Source organism: Hemitrygon akajei, chromosome 12 (genome assembly GCF_048418815.1).
Source record: "Hemitrygon akajei chromosome 12, sHemAka1.3, whole genome shotgun sequence".
Taxonomy (NCBI): Eukaryota; Metazoa; Chordata; class Chondrichthyes; order Myliobatiformes; family Dasyatidae; genus Hemitrygon; species Hemitrygon akajei.
This window is the reverse complement of record NC_133135.1, coordinates 86911617-86926077: the sequence shown is the minus strand read 5'-3', so window position 1 is coordinate 86926077 and position 14461 is coordinate 86911617. Positions and strand designations below refer to the sequence as shown.

The 14461-nt window shown below is 40.6% G+C and overlaps 1 protein-coding gene across 1 annotated transcript in view; it reads right to left on the bottom strand.

Annotated features, from left to right (window-relative positions):
• astn1 (astrotactin 1) overlaps nt 1-14461 on the bottom strand; it is a 2716024-nt gene that overhangs the window by 591460 nt on the left and 2110103 nt on the right. Inside the window, exon 14 of the mRNA XM_073063618.1 lies at nt 4325-4452. Coding sequence (XP_072919719.1) covers nt 4325-4452 — 128 coding nt within the window. The remainder of the gene's footprint in view (nt 1-4324; nt 4453-14461) is intronic.

The window sequence follows — 14461 nt, the reverse complement described above, 5'->3', positions numbered from 1 at the left end:
GAACACATCAGAGCAGAAAGAGATCGGGGAAAAGGATATCCAGGCCCGCTGGGTGGAAGTTTGATTGGGGATTGAGGGTGGGAGTTCAATGACTTCTACTGACCGGCTGATTCAAAGCTTCATTCTCCTCCTTGTCCAACAGCTGCTAACAAATCCTTCTACTATTAACTTAACCCTTCCCTCTCCCTTTCAGCTGGAAGGCCTGGGAAACCTGTCCATTTCTTGGTGAAAACTGATTAACTATTAAAATTAACATAGGTAGCCTCTGTGTAACCTACATCTCAATAGCTGCCAGCCTGATGAATTAAATCAAAATTTAATCTACCATTATGTCAAGAATTTTGGCAGTAAAGAATGAGCCCTGAGGCGACAGATTTTTCCAAAATACAGGAGGTGCTGAGGAGTGATCTCAGAAACGTACATGCTTTTTTGCAGGGCTTGACAGAGTAGTTGAAACAATGACATTTACTTTGGCTGACATCCCTAGATTCAGAGTAAGGGGTTGGCCATTCAAAGAAGCTGAGGCTCAGACATATCTAAGAAACAACCTGACAGATTTTTAGCTATTAAAAGAATCAAGGGATATAGGATTAGTGGAGAATAAAAGTATGCAGAGATAAAACATGATCTGATTGAATGGTGGAGCAGACACAGGCAAGCGATGGCCCACTTTCCTACCATATCTCGTGTTCTGATGCTCTCTTCGGTGAGGTATGGAAATTAAGATCTGAATAACGCGAAACTGAAAAGCAGGATGCACCTTATTAATTTCCAGAGAGCAGAGTCAGAGCATGCAACTGGAAAATTTCCATATGCTCCAAGATCCTTATCTTCTTCAGGTCAGATAAATCATTCCTATGTTCCTTCAGTGCAAGCTAATTACGTAAACTTGTAGTGCATTTTTTGCAGATATTTATTATTCATTCATTTATGTACATTTACACCAAAAAGGTCATTTAAGTAGTTCAGCAGGAGAGAGAATCTGAGCAAAACAACATATCTTTCACTGAAAACAGTAGGTAATGAAGTGCTCTAATACTGAATGTGCTCAGAATTAAATAGCTTGCCTCTTCTAGTCAGACAAGTCACACGTACTCATACATAACATAAAACAGCTGCAAAGGACACGATATAGAGAAGCAGAAATGCCCATTGGGAGTCTTGGGGACTGATAAAGAAAGGTTAGGCTTTTTTTTATTGCCTGAATAAATTACAGAGCAGATTAATAGAGCTGAGATTAGGTCAGTAAAATGTCCCAGATGGAGAAAACGACTAAAGATCCTCTGTACATGTCATAGAAAGAGGGCTCCTATAATTCACCACACTTTCAACTTAAATGCCAGGGCCTTTGTAAAACAAAAGGAAAACCTGGGAGATTTACTCATGGTATATCATTCCTTATAATTAATCAACAGTAACTACTGTTCAAAATGTACTGGATGCAAATTGTCTTGAAATGTTCTAAGCTCAGCAAAGTGCTGCATAAATGCAATTTTTCTTTCTTTAATGCTGAAAGAAAACTGAAATCTTGGATGAGGACATAGATAGGAGGGTTAGTAAGTCTGCAGATTACATGAAGATTGGAGTTGTGGATAGTGCAGAAGGCTGTCAACAAGATATAGATAGGATGCAGAGTTGGGCTAAGAAATGGCAGATGGAGCTCAATCCAGAAAAGTGAAATGATATATTTTTTTTAATTGACCTTGACGGCAGACAACAAGGCTAATGACAGGATTCTGAACAGTTTGGAGGAACAGGTGGAGCTTGGAGTCCATATCTACACAAGTTGATAGGGTGCTTAAAAAGTTTGAGTGACTGAGTTCAGGAACTGCAAAGTTATGTTGCAACTCTATAAACTCTGGTTAAACCACACTTGGAGTATTGCAATCACAAACAAGAGAAAATCTGCTGATGCTGGAAATCCAAGCAACACACACACACAATGCTGAAGGAACTCAGCAGACCGGGCAGCATTTATGGAAAAGAGTACAGTCGATGTTCTGGGCAAAGACTCTTTATCAGGACCATTGTGTGTTGCTTGGAGTATTGCATTCTCTTTTAGTCGCCTCGTTATAGGAAGGATGTAGAAGCTTTAGAAAGGGTCAGAGTAGTTTTACCAGGATGCTGCTTGGATCAGAGAAGATGCCTTATGAAGAAATTTTGAGCAAGCCAGGGTTTTAGGAGTCTGAAGAGATTTGGTATGTCAACAAATACACTCAAAAACTTCTATAGATGCACAGTGGAGAGTATTCTGACAAGCTGCATCACTGTCTGGTATGGGGCGTGGGGAACGAAAGAAGCTGCAGAGGGTTGTAAATCTAGTCAGCTCCATCTTGGGTATTAGCTTACAAGTACCCAGCACATCTTCAATGAGCGGTGTCTCAGAAAGGCAGCGTCCATTAGTAAGTACCTCCAGCACCCAGGGCATGTCTTTTTCTCACTGTTAGCATTAGGAAGGAGGTACAGAAGCCTGATGGCACACACTCAGCGATTCAGGAACAGCTTCTTCCCCTCTGCCATCCGATTCCTAAATGGACAATGAACCCTTGGACACTGCCTCACTTTTTTAATATATATTATTTCTGGTTTTTGCATGATTTTTAATCTATTCAGTATTCATATAATGTAATTGGTTTTCTTATTTAGTTGTTGTTATTTTGTTTTTTCTTCTATATTATGTATTGTATTGAACCGCTGCTGCTAAGTTAACAAATTTCACGACACATGCTGGTGATAATAAACCTGATTCTGATTCTGTTTCCCCAGCCCACGGTTAGTTCCTAAGCAGTTCAGAATGCATGTTTCCAAAAAGTGTCTCCAGATGGCACCAAAAGGCTGTCTGGAAACACGACATCAGCTTGCCGGCAAATGGTTACATTTAACAGAACTGCGTGGATGTGTTGAAGAGAGAGAGATGCAATGACTCAATTCGCCCAAGGTGGCTGAAAGGGGCTTTTAAAGTGGGGTCATGTATAAGTATACAGGCACATCTTCTTGGACAAAAAAGACTAAAGCAGAGTTTAAGAAAGGGCAGATTCAGAGAGGTTATTTCGAGTGCTATTGGAGTCCAGATTCAGAAAGCACAGCCTAACATTAGAGCAGGAGCTGTCGGGAATCCGTTTTCACTCAATAGCAGGAATCTTGTTTCTCCAGAAAAATAAATTGTTTTATTTGGATCAAGTGAAAATCTCAAGAACAGAACTCTTACACTTCTCTCAGTTAAGACAAAATAAAAGGCTAGAAATTAAGATAAGAATCAAATGTGTCTTAATGAAGCTGGAGAGCCAACATTTTACAATACCAATAACCCAGGTACAATTCCTGATGCTGCCTGTAACAAACCTGTATGTTCTCCCTGCGACTGTAGCTTTCCTCCGGGTGGTCTGATTTCCTCCCACAGTGCAAAGACAACCAATCAACCAGTATAATTGATCAATGTAAGTTGTCCCAAGATTAGGCAAGGGTTAAATCGAGGGTTGCAATGCAGCACGACTCAAAGAGCCAGAATGGCCTGCTCTGCACTTTATGTCAATAAAAATTTTAAAGAATAAGGTCAGCATGTTCAATAGTTTAATCCTGTTCCAGTATGTTTCTTTCTCACAGTGCCTCATCTACCTCAAGCCCTCTAACATTTGGTAGGTCTTATGTCTTCTGTCCTATCTGAAACAGAATTCCATCATAGGGTCTTCCATTGCTTCTTTCTGCTTTGACCACTGGTACATTTGCCATTCCCCACAATCTATTCTCTTAAAGCCATAGCACAAACAACACATCAGGTAGTGTACAATATAGTGTAAAATAGGATTAATTCTTGAGTAAAGAAAATAATTATCTTTGCTACAGCTGCAGTACATTGATCTAGAATCACCATTATTAATAATTTTAATTATTAATTCAGCCTTAGCATTGACACTGTGGTGTATACAATGAAATTGGTGTACATTGGTCTGAAATAATTTTTTAAATAGTCACTAATTGTTAGTTAAATTTTGACTACGAAAATATGATTTCACATAACCAGCGGCTATGGTCTGTAGTTGAAAAGGACATCACTACTACAGGAAGGCTATTAATCTGTAATGTTAATTCTGCTTCATTCTCCACAGATGCTGCCTGATTTGCTGAGTATTCCCAGCTCTCTCTGATCTGTATTTGAAGCTTCTGGCATCAGGTGTTTTTTTTTTGCATTTCGATAACGATGGTTCATTGAATAGTGAGCCATCAATTATACCTTACCTAGTCAAATACAAATTGATTTAGGTTCTTATTACATTCAAGTTCTGTTCAGCAAAGCATGAAACGGAATATGGAAGGCCAGACTGACCTGTGAGGTAGTCTGGATCTGGTACAGGCTCAGATAGTTCTTCCTGGCACTGGCTCTCGCTGGGCAGAGCTGAGGCAACCATTCCATCTGGCAGTTGCTGCGGGATGCCAGTCACAAAATTCTTCTGTCTGAAGGAGAGAGAGTGGAAATTATAGTCCTTGATGCAAGCAGTTTCTGAATACTGAAATATCAGAGTTGGGAAAACATTGACAAATTGTTAAGTTGAAACATTTTCAGCATCACTCTGTCTTTTCTTAAAGAATGTAATTAATACTGTGCATACTTTTTCACTCTTTAAAACCAAATGTTTCTCAATTGGAGCATGGTATGTAGAAATTAATTACTTCAAAACACAACAAGGTATCCATGAATTAATTATGATCTGCGTTTCCTAACTTGATTATAATGCCACTATTGCCTCAATCAAGGTTTTTTTGCAATTTATGAAGGACCTTTACATTATTAAAACCTATCAGCCCAAACTGAAAACTTACAGAATTTGAGTAATAGTAGTGCAGAATCACTTTTCCATTGAGGGGAATGGAGTGTAGAGTCTACCTCACACTGAGTATGCTTCTTCACTAAATTAGCTGTGAGGAATCTGGATTACTCACCTTTGTATTAATGATTAGACTTGGAGATCAAAGAACCTGACATGACATGAAGGAATCATTACTGACATTAAAGTCCCTAATCTACAACTGATGTCGAAATCCTGGAACATGTCATCCGGAGTCCAGGTTTGAAATCACTTTAATTTAAGAGGAGTGAATTATTGCACTTTCTAGAAATTGATGGAAATACTGCAGTGTTAAGATTATAGCACATTGATCTTTCATATGTTTACATGTGATATATAACACAGCAAAAGCTATATTATCTATCCATCCTGATACTTAACGATTTTTCCTCACATAAATATATCATTCCCATTTTGCTGTAATGCTTGTACAGTTTTCTGTACAAAACATCTGGAACACTTTGATTAACTACTCCTTGTGGTATTAAACCTCATCTCATCATTTTTTTTTGTATAAACTGTACGTTTCTTTTAAATTCCCTGTTGGATATTATTTTGGTGGTCGATAGCCTCTAGTTGTGCTGCTTAAAAGTAAAAATTCTTCATGATTTTATAAGATTTCATGTGATATTGAAGATGTCTCACATGATGGAAAAGAAATCTGGTCTATTGCTCTATTCCTGCTTTATATATTCTTGCATTTATGGTATTATTCTTGTAAATCTTCTCTGCACCCTTTATCTTATAATGCCGTGACCAGAACTGTACAAATGTGATCTAATCGGGGTTCAAAAAGACAACATAATCTTGCCACTTATTGATTCTGTCCTCTAAAATCAACTCAAAGTATTTGGTTTTCTTTATTGTTTTTCATGGCAGTGCAGTTTTTATTATCATTGATGTATCTGTATTCCCTTTGTGTTTCAACCTACCAGACTGCTAGCTTCCAAGTAATATGTGACCTCATGTCTCTCACAACATTGTACGGCTTTGTACATTTCTGCCAATCACATGTCCAGTCTGGATGTTTATAAATGTTCTGCAGTAATATATTACAGTACTGATATTCTTATGCAACTGAAACTCCTAGCAATATTTAATTTAGTATCTTTGATCCCATGGTCAGAAGTTTTATTGCAAATTGTGAACAGCTGTGGTCCCACACTGCTCCTTGTGGCACACTATTACTCATTTTTTTCCTCTCAATGCTACTCTTTATTCCCACTCTCTGTATCCTGTTTTAAAGCCAGAGATCCTGACTCTGTATCCTCTGACCATATTCATTCATCTACTGTGTGGTAACATATTAAACACCTTTTGAAGCTCTGGATTTTAATCCTCCCTACTGCATTACCACAATCTCCCCTCTAAATTTCCATCACAGAAGACCTTTCTTTGTGAAATCAATGATGACCATCCATTGTTAACCTTTTTGAATCTTCTCATTGAGTTCTGGTAAAATAATACAGAGCCAAAGCATTAATTTCTTCTCTCTCCACAGATGTAGCTGACCTCGAGTATTTTTAGCAATTTAATCCTGTACTTCATACATTGCTACAACAACACAGTCCCAAGCAGTTGCAGGTGAAAGTACAATTCTTCACCAGAACACAAGAAAATAGAAGCAGGAGTAGACCACCAGGCCCCTCAAGCCTATCCTAACGTTCAGTATGATCATGGCTGTTCTATGTTAGCCTCACATTCTCTTTTGTGCCAGTTCCCAGTAACCCTTTGTCCCTCAACCTTTCAGATGTTTGCCCATCTCCACCTTAAATACATCTAATAATTCGACTGCTATTATCATCAGGGGTAGAGAATTCCAAAGATTCACTGTCTCCGAGAGAAGAAATCTCAATCCACCTCAGTTTTAAATGACCAGTCCCTTAGCTTGTAGCTATTTCCCACTGTTCATGAATCTCCCACCAACAGTGACATCCCAATCTGTATCCTGTTTTCAAGTCCTCTTACGATCTTGTATGTTTGTATAAGGTCATCCCTCAATCTTCTATACTCGAAGAAATCCAGATTGAAACTCTCTTGACAGTATTGTTCTCTCATTCCAGGAATTAGCTTGGTGGTTCTGCTTTGCAGTGTCTCCAGTGCTACTCTGTTTTAGGTAAGGGGACTGAAACTGTGCAAAGTACACCAGCTTGATCTCACCACCATCCTCTATGACTGTAGCAGAATCTCTCTATTCTTAAACTCCAGTCTCTTTACAATACAGGGTAACATACTGTTTATCTTTGTGTTGGATTTGCCTGCTAAAATTATAGTTTGTAGACGACAATACTTAAATGCCTATGAACTTCTCTCCATTTAGATAATTATCTGCTTTTTCATGTGAATCTTACAATATGTACTACACAAGGGCTCCCTGGTGTGCTTCAATTTTTTGTTGACCTGTTAATGCTTACGAGCCTCAGGGTACCTCTCCTTAAATTCTGTGGCAGATTTAGTATCTTGATAACCTGAAAATTCAATTGCGTAGTGCTTAATTTTCAGTGTTATGCAAATATTTTCCCCAGAACATTACATACATTAATAACCACTCCTGAAGTCATTTTTCTTCAATTTTGCAAGTTCTACCAAGCACTTATGGGCTTAAACCAGGTTGTGACCCATCATGATTTGCAAGTGTCTCACTTCCAAATGACCCAGCATACAGACAGGAGGTGCAGAAACTGTCTGAATGGTGCAACAGCCATAACCTTTCAGTGAACATCGAAAACACCAAAGAAATTAATATCGACTTCAGGAGATCCAGAAGGTATGAATAAACTACACTACTCAAACGGTGAAGCAGTGGAAAGGGTCTCCAGTTTAAAAGTTCTTGTGAGTGAACATCACAGAGGAGCTCTCTTGGACCACCAGCGCTACCTTGATGGTAGGGAAGGTTCAGTAGCGCCTATATGATCTTTGAAATTTAAAGAGAGCAAATCTCCTTCAAAAGCTGCCGGTAAACTTCCATATCAATGTGCCATTGAGAGCATACTGACCTACTGCATTGACACCATGATTCACTAGCTGCAACAAGATCAACCAGAAACACTTCAACGAGTGATCTGGATTGACTGCACAGAACATCACTGGACACAACTACCAGGTACGGAAACCATCTACAGTTCACACTGTCTATGATGAAATGCACTCATCTCACCACAGTAATCACCTGTTCAATCTCCTACCATCTGGCAGGAGATACAGAAACATCTTTGCATGGGCATCCAGACTGAAAAACAGCTTCCTTCCCCAGGGCTGTCGTGAAACTGAACAATTCCCCTCCGGACCATGGTCCATAGACACTATGGATAATCTCGAAGCATAAGACATAGGCAGTGCAATATTTTGGTTTAAATGGGGCAGCTACCTTCCTTTGATTTCAGAGTTCTTTGTTCTTTTTTTTTAAATTCAGCTTTAATTCTTGAAGCTATTTTATATTTAATTATTGTATTTTATACCATGGGCATGTGCAATATTTGTATTGGGCAACCACAGTTTCTTTTAATTTTAGAGTTGTTTGTTTTTAATTCAGTTGTAACCCAGATGTCATTCTAAATAACTCAGATGTTATTTTAAATCTAGTCACTGTGTTTTTAGTAATTGAATTGCCAGTATGCAGTTTTGTATTGAATGGATTAGAACTGCAATCTCGTTGTCCTCACCAATGACAAAAAACGCTAATGAACAGGAAGATGTTGATATATTGAGTGTGTCTTGGTTTGGCCCACTGATGTATATTCCTAATAACTTCAGGTTTGATGGAGTTCAAATTACCTTGGTCACATGGGTAGCTTAGCAATATTTTATCGACATTGGTTTCAGTTCAGTAAATCAATGCTCCAAGGCTAAGTGAATGGATGTATTCTCCACAGCATAAGTCCAGGGACCACCCAATACACCACACTGGAAACAAGAGTAAGCATTACTGGAGTGAGATTAATGAACCTCTGAACTGAAGAAACCAGGCAAAACCAAATCCCTTTGTACTGAGGCAAGCAAAAGGGACTCAGGGTGAGTTGGCAGAGGTAACACAAACAGAGCTCAGTGGGAGAATAAGAAAATATTATAAAACACAAACAATCAATGTTGGCACTTTGGAGGATTGGTTTTGGTCTCCAATTCCTTGTAAGTGAGCAGAATGGTTCCGCTGGTAGAGCTGCTACTGCAGCTCCAATACTGGGATTCAATCCGCACCTCTGATATCTCTGGAGAATCTGTGCATTCTCCCCATGATTGTGTGGGTTTTCTTTTAGATGCTTCAGTTTCCTCTCCCATCCCAAGCGGTGCAGGTTGGTTGGTTAACTGGTGGCTGCAACTTGGTCCTAGATTAGGTGGATGGGATTGTCTGGAGGTGGAGTAGATGTGAATGTGGGGAGAATACTGTGCTGGGAAGTTAATGAGCCACCAAAGACTTGCTTAGAGAAAATGGATATCGATGGTTATCACTGGGTGCCTACATTGTACTTGTTGAATATGGTGGTAAACCTTGAGAACATGTATTACAAGGTGCAGAGAGAGCTTTTATCCCCCATCATGACTCTGAATGGAATTCATATGCAATAAGGATGAATTCTTGATTTCTCAACTCACCTCGCCATGACCATTGCACTTTTTGTCTTCCTGTTCTGCACTTTCTCTAGAATTGTAGCACAATACTTTGCATTGCTTTTCTACCTTTCTTATTACTCAATTACTGTCCCCACTGTACAACTGATGCACCATCAATAACTCACTCTGAGACGTAAAAGCGAGGTATCGGCTTTTATTGACTGGAAGAAGGAACAAGCAGTGAGTGACCACCATACTACATCCTGGAGACTGAGAGGCCGGGCTCAGACCTCCATCACCTTTATACAGGGGTCTGTGGGAGGAGCCACAGGAGCAGTCAGCAGGGGTCTGTCGGAGGAGTCACAGGAGCAGTCAGCAGGGGTCTGTGGGAGGAGTCACAGGAGCTGTCAGCGGGGGTCTGTGGGAGGAGCCACAGGAGCAGTCAGCAGGGTCTGTGGGAGGAGCCACAGGAGCTGTCAGCAGGGGTCTGTGGGAGGAGCCACAGGAGCTGTCAGCAGGGGGTCTGTGGGAGGAGCCACAGGAGCAGTCAGCAGGGGGTCTGTGGGAGGAGCCACAGGAGCAGTCAGCAGGGTCTGTGGGAGGAGCCACAGGAGCAGTCAGCAGGGTCTGTGGGAGGAGCCACAGGAGCTGTCAGCAGGGGGTCTGTGGGAGGAGCCACAGGAGCAGTCAGCGGGGGTCTGTGGGAGGAGTCACCGGAGCAGTCAGCAGGGGGTCTGTGGGAGGAACCACAGGAGCAGTCAGCGGGGGGTCTGTGGGAGGAGCCACAGGAGCAGTCAGCAGGGGGTCTGTGGGAGGAGCCACAGGAGCAGTCAGTGGGGGTCTGTGGGAGGAGTCACAGGAGCAGTCAGCGGGGGTCTGTGGGAGGAGCCACAGGAGCAGTCAGCAGGGGTCTGTGGGAGGAGCCACAGGAGCAGTCAGCAGGGGTCTGTGGGAGAAGCCACAGGAGCAGTCAGCAGGGTCTGTGGGAGGAGCCACAGGAGCAGTCAGCAGGGGGTCTGTGGGAGGAGCCACAGGAGCAGTCAGCGGGGGTCTGTGGGAGGAGTCACCGGAGCAGTCAGCAGGAGGTCTGTGGGAGGAACCACAGGAGCAGTCAGCGGGGGGTCTGTGGGAGGAGCCACAGGAGCAGTCAGCAGGGGGTCTGTGGGAGGAGCCACAGGAGCAGTCAGTGGGGGTCTGTGGGAGGAGTCACAGGAGCAGTCAGCAGGGGTCTGTGGGAGGAGCCACAGGAGCAGTCAGCGGGGGTCTGTGGGAGGAGCCACAGGAGCAGTCAGCAGGGGTCTGTGGGAGGAGCCACAGGAGCAGTCAGCAGGGGTCTGTGGGAGAAGCCACAGGAGCAGTCAGCAGGGGGTCTGTGGGAGGAGCCACAGGAGCAGTCATTAGGGGGCGTGTCCAGACAGGTATATGTAGTTCACCACAACAACACTACCCTCGATAATAAGGATTTTCAGTGACTTTTGGGAAATCATGGGCCACTCTAGAGTCATTTCCTGATGAAGGCAACCAAGGATGATGAAATTCATCATCACATTCTATGTTCCAGTGAAGCCTTTTGTCAGTCGAAGATGAAGTTGTTTAAGACCTGAGACCCGGCTTCATGCTTAATGTAATCTGGGCAGCAGTGATCCCTGCTGTGCTTCTAATTTAGAGCAGGCACTTTCAGTCACTTAAAGATATTACTAATGCTTTATCCACATCATTTACCAAATTCTTGAAAGAATAAAGAAAGCAATGTCAGTGTTCTCTCCCAAAAGCACACATCCCCATCACTGGGGCATAAGTTACACTCAGTCAATTATGTTGAGTATACCACATCATTCATACATACGAAACCAGACTCCTGACACACATGTTGTACTTCCAACTCCATCACAAGGAGACGTCAGCAGGCAGATGGAGGAAGAAACTCAAAGCCCCCTAGGGAAGTGGATGAGCAGCAGTTGGTGTGGTGTTGATAAGCTTATGGCAATCAGAGTCTCTGTGTAATTAAAGAAACACATCACTTCACAAACTATCAGCTTCTCTTGCCCTATCTGTGGAAGAGTCTGTGGTTCCAATTTTGCCCTTATTGGTCATCCCAGAATCCACAAAACTGGAATATAAGCAAGTCATCCTCAGTGCTAAAGGACTGCCTAAAAAGGGGATTGGCTCAACTAAAAAAGCATAATGGATTTCCATCCCTGAAGGACAGATAGAAACTAAAGAAGTTTCCATAACACTCTGATAGTTTTTCAGCCATCAATAATTATGCATTAAAATCGAACAAAAATATATAAAATTAATTTTCACAGCTGCTGTGGTGGGATTTGAATTATGTGTGCAGATTGTTAGTCCAGGTTATCTGCTTTACTAGTCCTGTGATTTAAGTCAATAACCATATGTAGAAGTCTTCATTATGCACCATAAAATACTTCAACAATGTAAAAGAAGGTATTGAGCAATTTGTTTTCACAGGTTTTCTGGCAGTGAATCCTGCCAATGATCAGTGATGCAACATTTGTTAAAATGGTGATATAATTTTTTGATTCATGTTCAAACAAAGGTCCATCAAATAAAGAGTGTCACCTGGCAGCTGTGGAATTACATACAGGTCCCGAATACAGATTTCCTAAACTTGATTTTAAAATCATAGTTCTTATATCTTACATCTGCCCACAGACTGTGCAATTTTACACTGGAATTTGATTAGGGAGTTACAAAAACAATGCAAATTCTTCAGATTATCGGAGATGCAAGGAAAAGGGAAAAGACTGGGTAACCAGAGTGAAAAATTGCAGAAAGTCATGCAGCATCAAATGAGTTAGAGTAATACATTCAATACAAGGTCAATTTAGCAGCTGTTTTAGTGAAAGGGGAAAGAAAGATTGGATTAAAAAAGTGAGTTGGAAGGGACAAAGAATAAACAACAAAAAGTCATCCACAATTAAAGACTGAAGTGTGAGTCTACAACTGTAAAAGTGAACTTCTACTGTCTAAATCTTTTAGTCTGTTTTCCACGTATCACAATTTCACCCATTTTCCAGAAATGTCAATGCAGCTTTACAGTACCAAACTCTTGATGCAATCCCAGGATTACTGCACACGTGTGGACACCATTCATTTTAATGTTGACTTCAGTGAACGCTGAAAGCTTCAAAGTTACCTGATGGTAAGGTGTGTACTTTGAGTCCATTTGTATTGCCACATCAAAGGATTGTATAGTTTCCTACACTGTCAGATGTTGATTGTAAGGTTAAATTATCATTGAGGACGTTACAACTGAGCCTCGGAGAGAATTAAATAACTTTCTGAACAGAAAGAAGATTGAGGGATTTTATAAAAATATCTCTAGTCTTCGTCTTTGTTGTTTCATAAGCTTCGCTTTTTGAAAAGTGCATCTAATGAGCTCTCTGTCAGTTGTGAAAATAAGTGAAAGCTCAAGGGAGCTGTTGATTAAATTCATTATTTCAAAAAAATTAAAGCTGCACAACAATAAATTGTACAACCTCCACACTGAATAAGCTCAGCTGATTCACGACCAGGTGTCAGATATTCTAGAGAATCAAATCATCTCCCAAAAATTACTTTGTTCCATCTCAGAGGACTGCACCATGTTCTGGAGATGAGATGGAGGAATGAAGATATGATTACTGAGCTCTGCCCCATGTTCCATGATGCTAGCCCTAATTACATCACATAGACCAGTTGACTGACTACAATTACGTTTGTTATAATGGGATGCAAGCCAGATGCTTTGTAAGTGAAAGCATCAATAAAGGTACAATACAATAAGATATCAGAGGAATTAAAAGTAACTCACCCAAGTTACACTTCAAGAGTTATGATATTTAAAAAATAATTTTGAAACTCGAGGAATTTTTGTTCCCTGTTCAGCTATGTGGTTGGATAGATCAAAAGCTTTTCTATTAATTTAGACACAGAAGTTACCTGTTAATTTCAAAGTTTGCTCTTCCTCTGAGCATCTGGACTAAATCCTCCCAGAAGGAACATACTGAGAAAAGCAGATAAACTATATTTTAGATGATAAATGCAGAAGAAAACACAAATTCTGAAAATATCCTGAAAGAGGAGAATGGATAACTAGTTGTGGTCTGAAGCAGTGCCAATAATATATGTAGAACAAAGGTTGAGGGCCTGTAAGCAGATGATTGGGATCTGGGAGAGAGATTCAAAAGCAAGTCTATAAAGGCAGTATTATTCAAGTGTAGAAACAGCAGAATAATGCAAGTGACTGTGTAGTTGGAGAAATCCAGATAAATTAGGCATTAGAACTATTTTTGAGGCATGTGGTATCTGCATAAATTGAATTATTTTTTCCTAGGCAAGACTGGAATTAATATTCACACCGGAAAGAGGTGCAGGGGTGAGAAGAGGTTGTGTTTAAGGGATGATAGCTCAAAGAGAATTCAGAAAGGAGAATAATGAAGCAGGAGATGGCAGCTTAAAAGTATAAAACAAAATAAAAAGACGGCAGAAGCAAAGACAATTAGAAAAAGGAGCCAAAGTTCAATAGATGATAAGACTAAAGTCACTGTATCTGAATAGCTGCAGCACCTGCAATAAGGTCAATTATGGAATAAAAGGAATGGGAATAGGGCTTCAGGTGACAGGATGTTCAAGTATATTTAACATTCAGGAAAGATATATAAAGCAGAAAAGAAAGTGGTGTGGTGCCATTAGTACAATGGTACAAAATCAACCTGACTCAGTTGATTTTGATAGAAAATTAAATATCAGTTTAATTTGGGGAAATGGTCCACATGGGAATACTCCAAAAAAAACCCAGCATGAACTTAAAGGGGCGGATGTCTTCCATTTTCCTTCTGAGTAAAATTTGGGTCAAATTCAGAAACAGCAAAGGACAGAGCTAATAGCAATTACAGGCCACCAAATAGTGGATATGACATTGGATATGGAATGTACCAAGGAGAATGTAAGAAAGTATAGTTATTTTAAGAGAATTTAATGCACTTATAGACTGTATAAGTGAATGGTAATGTTGACTAAGAACTCACAGAATGCATAAAAATATTTCCAGGATGATGCGTTGA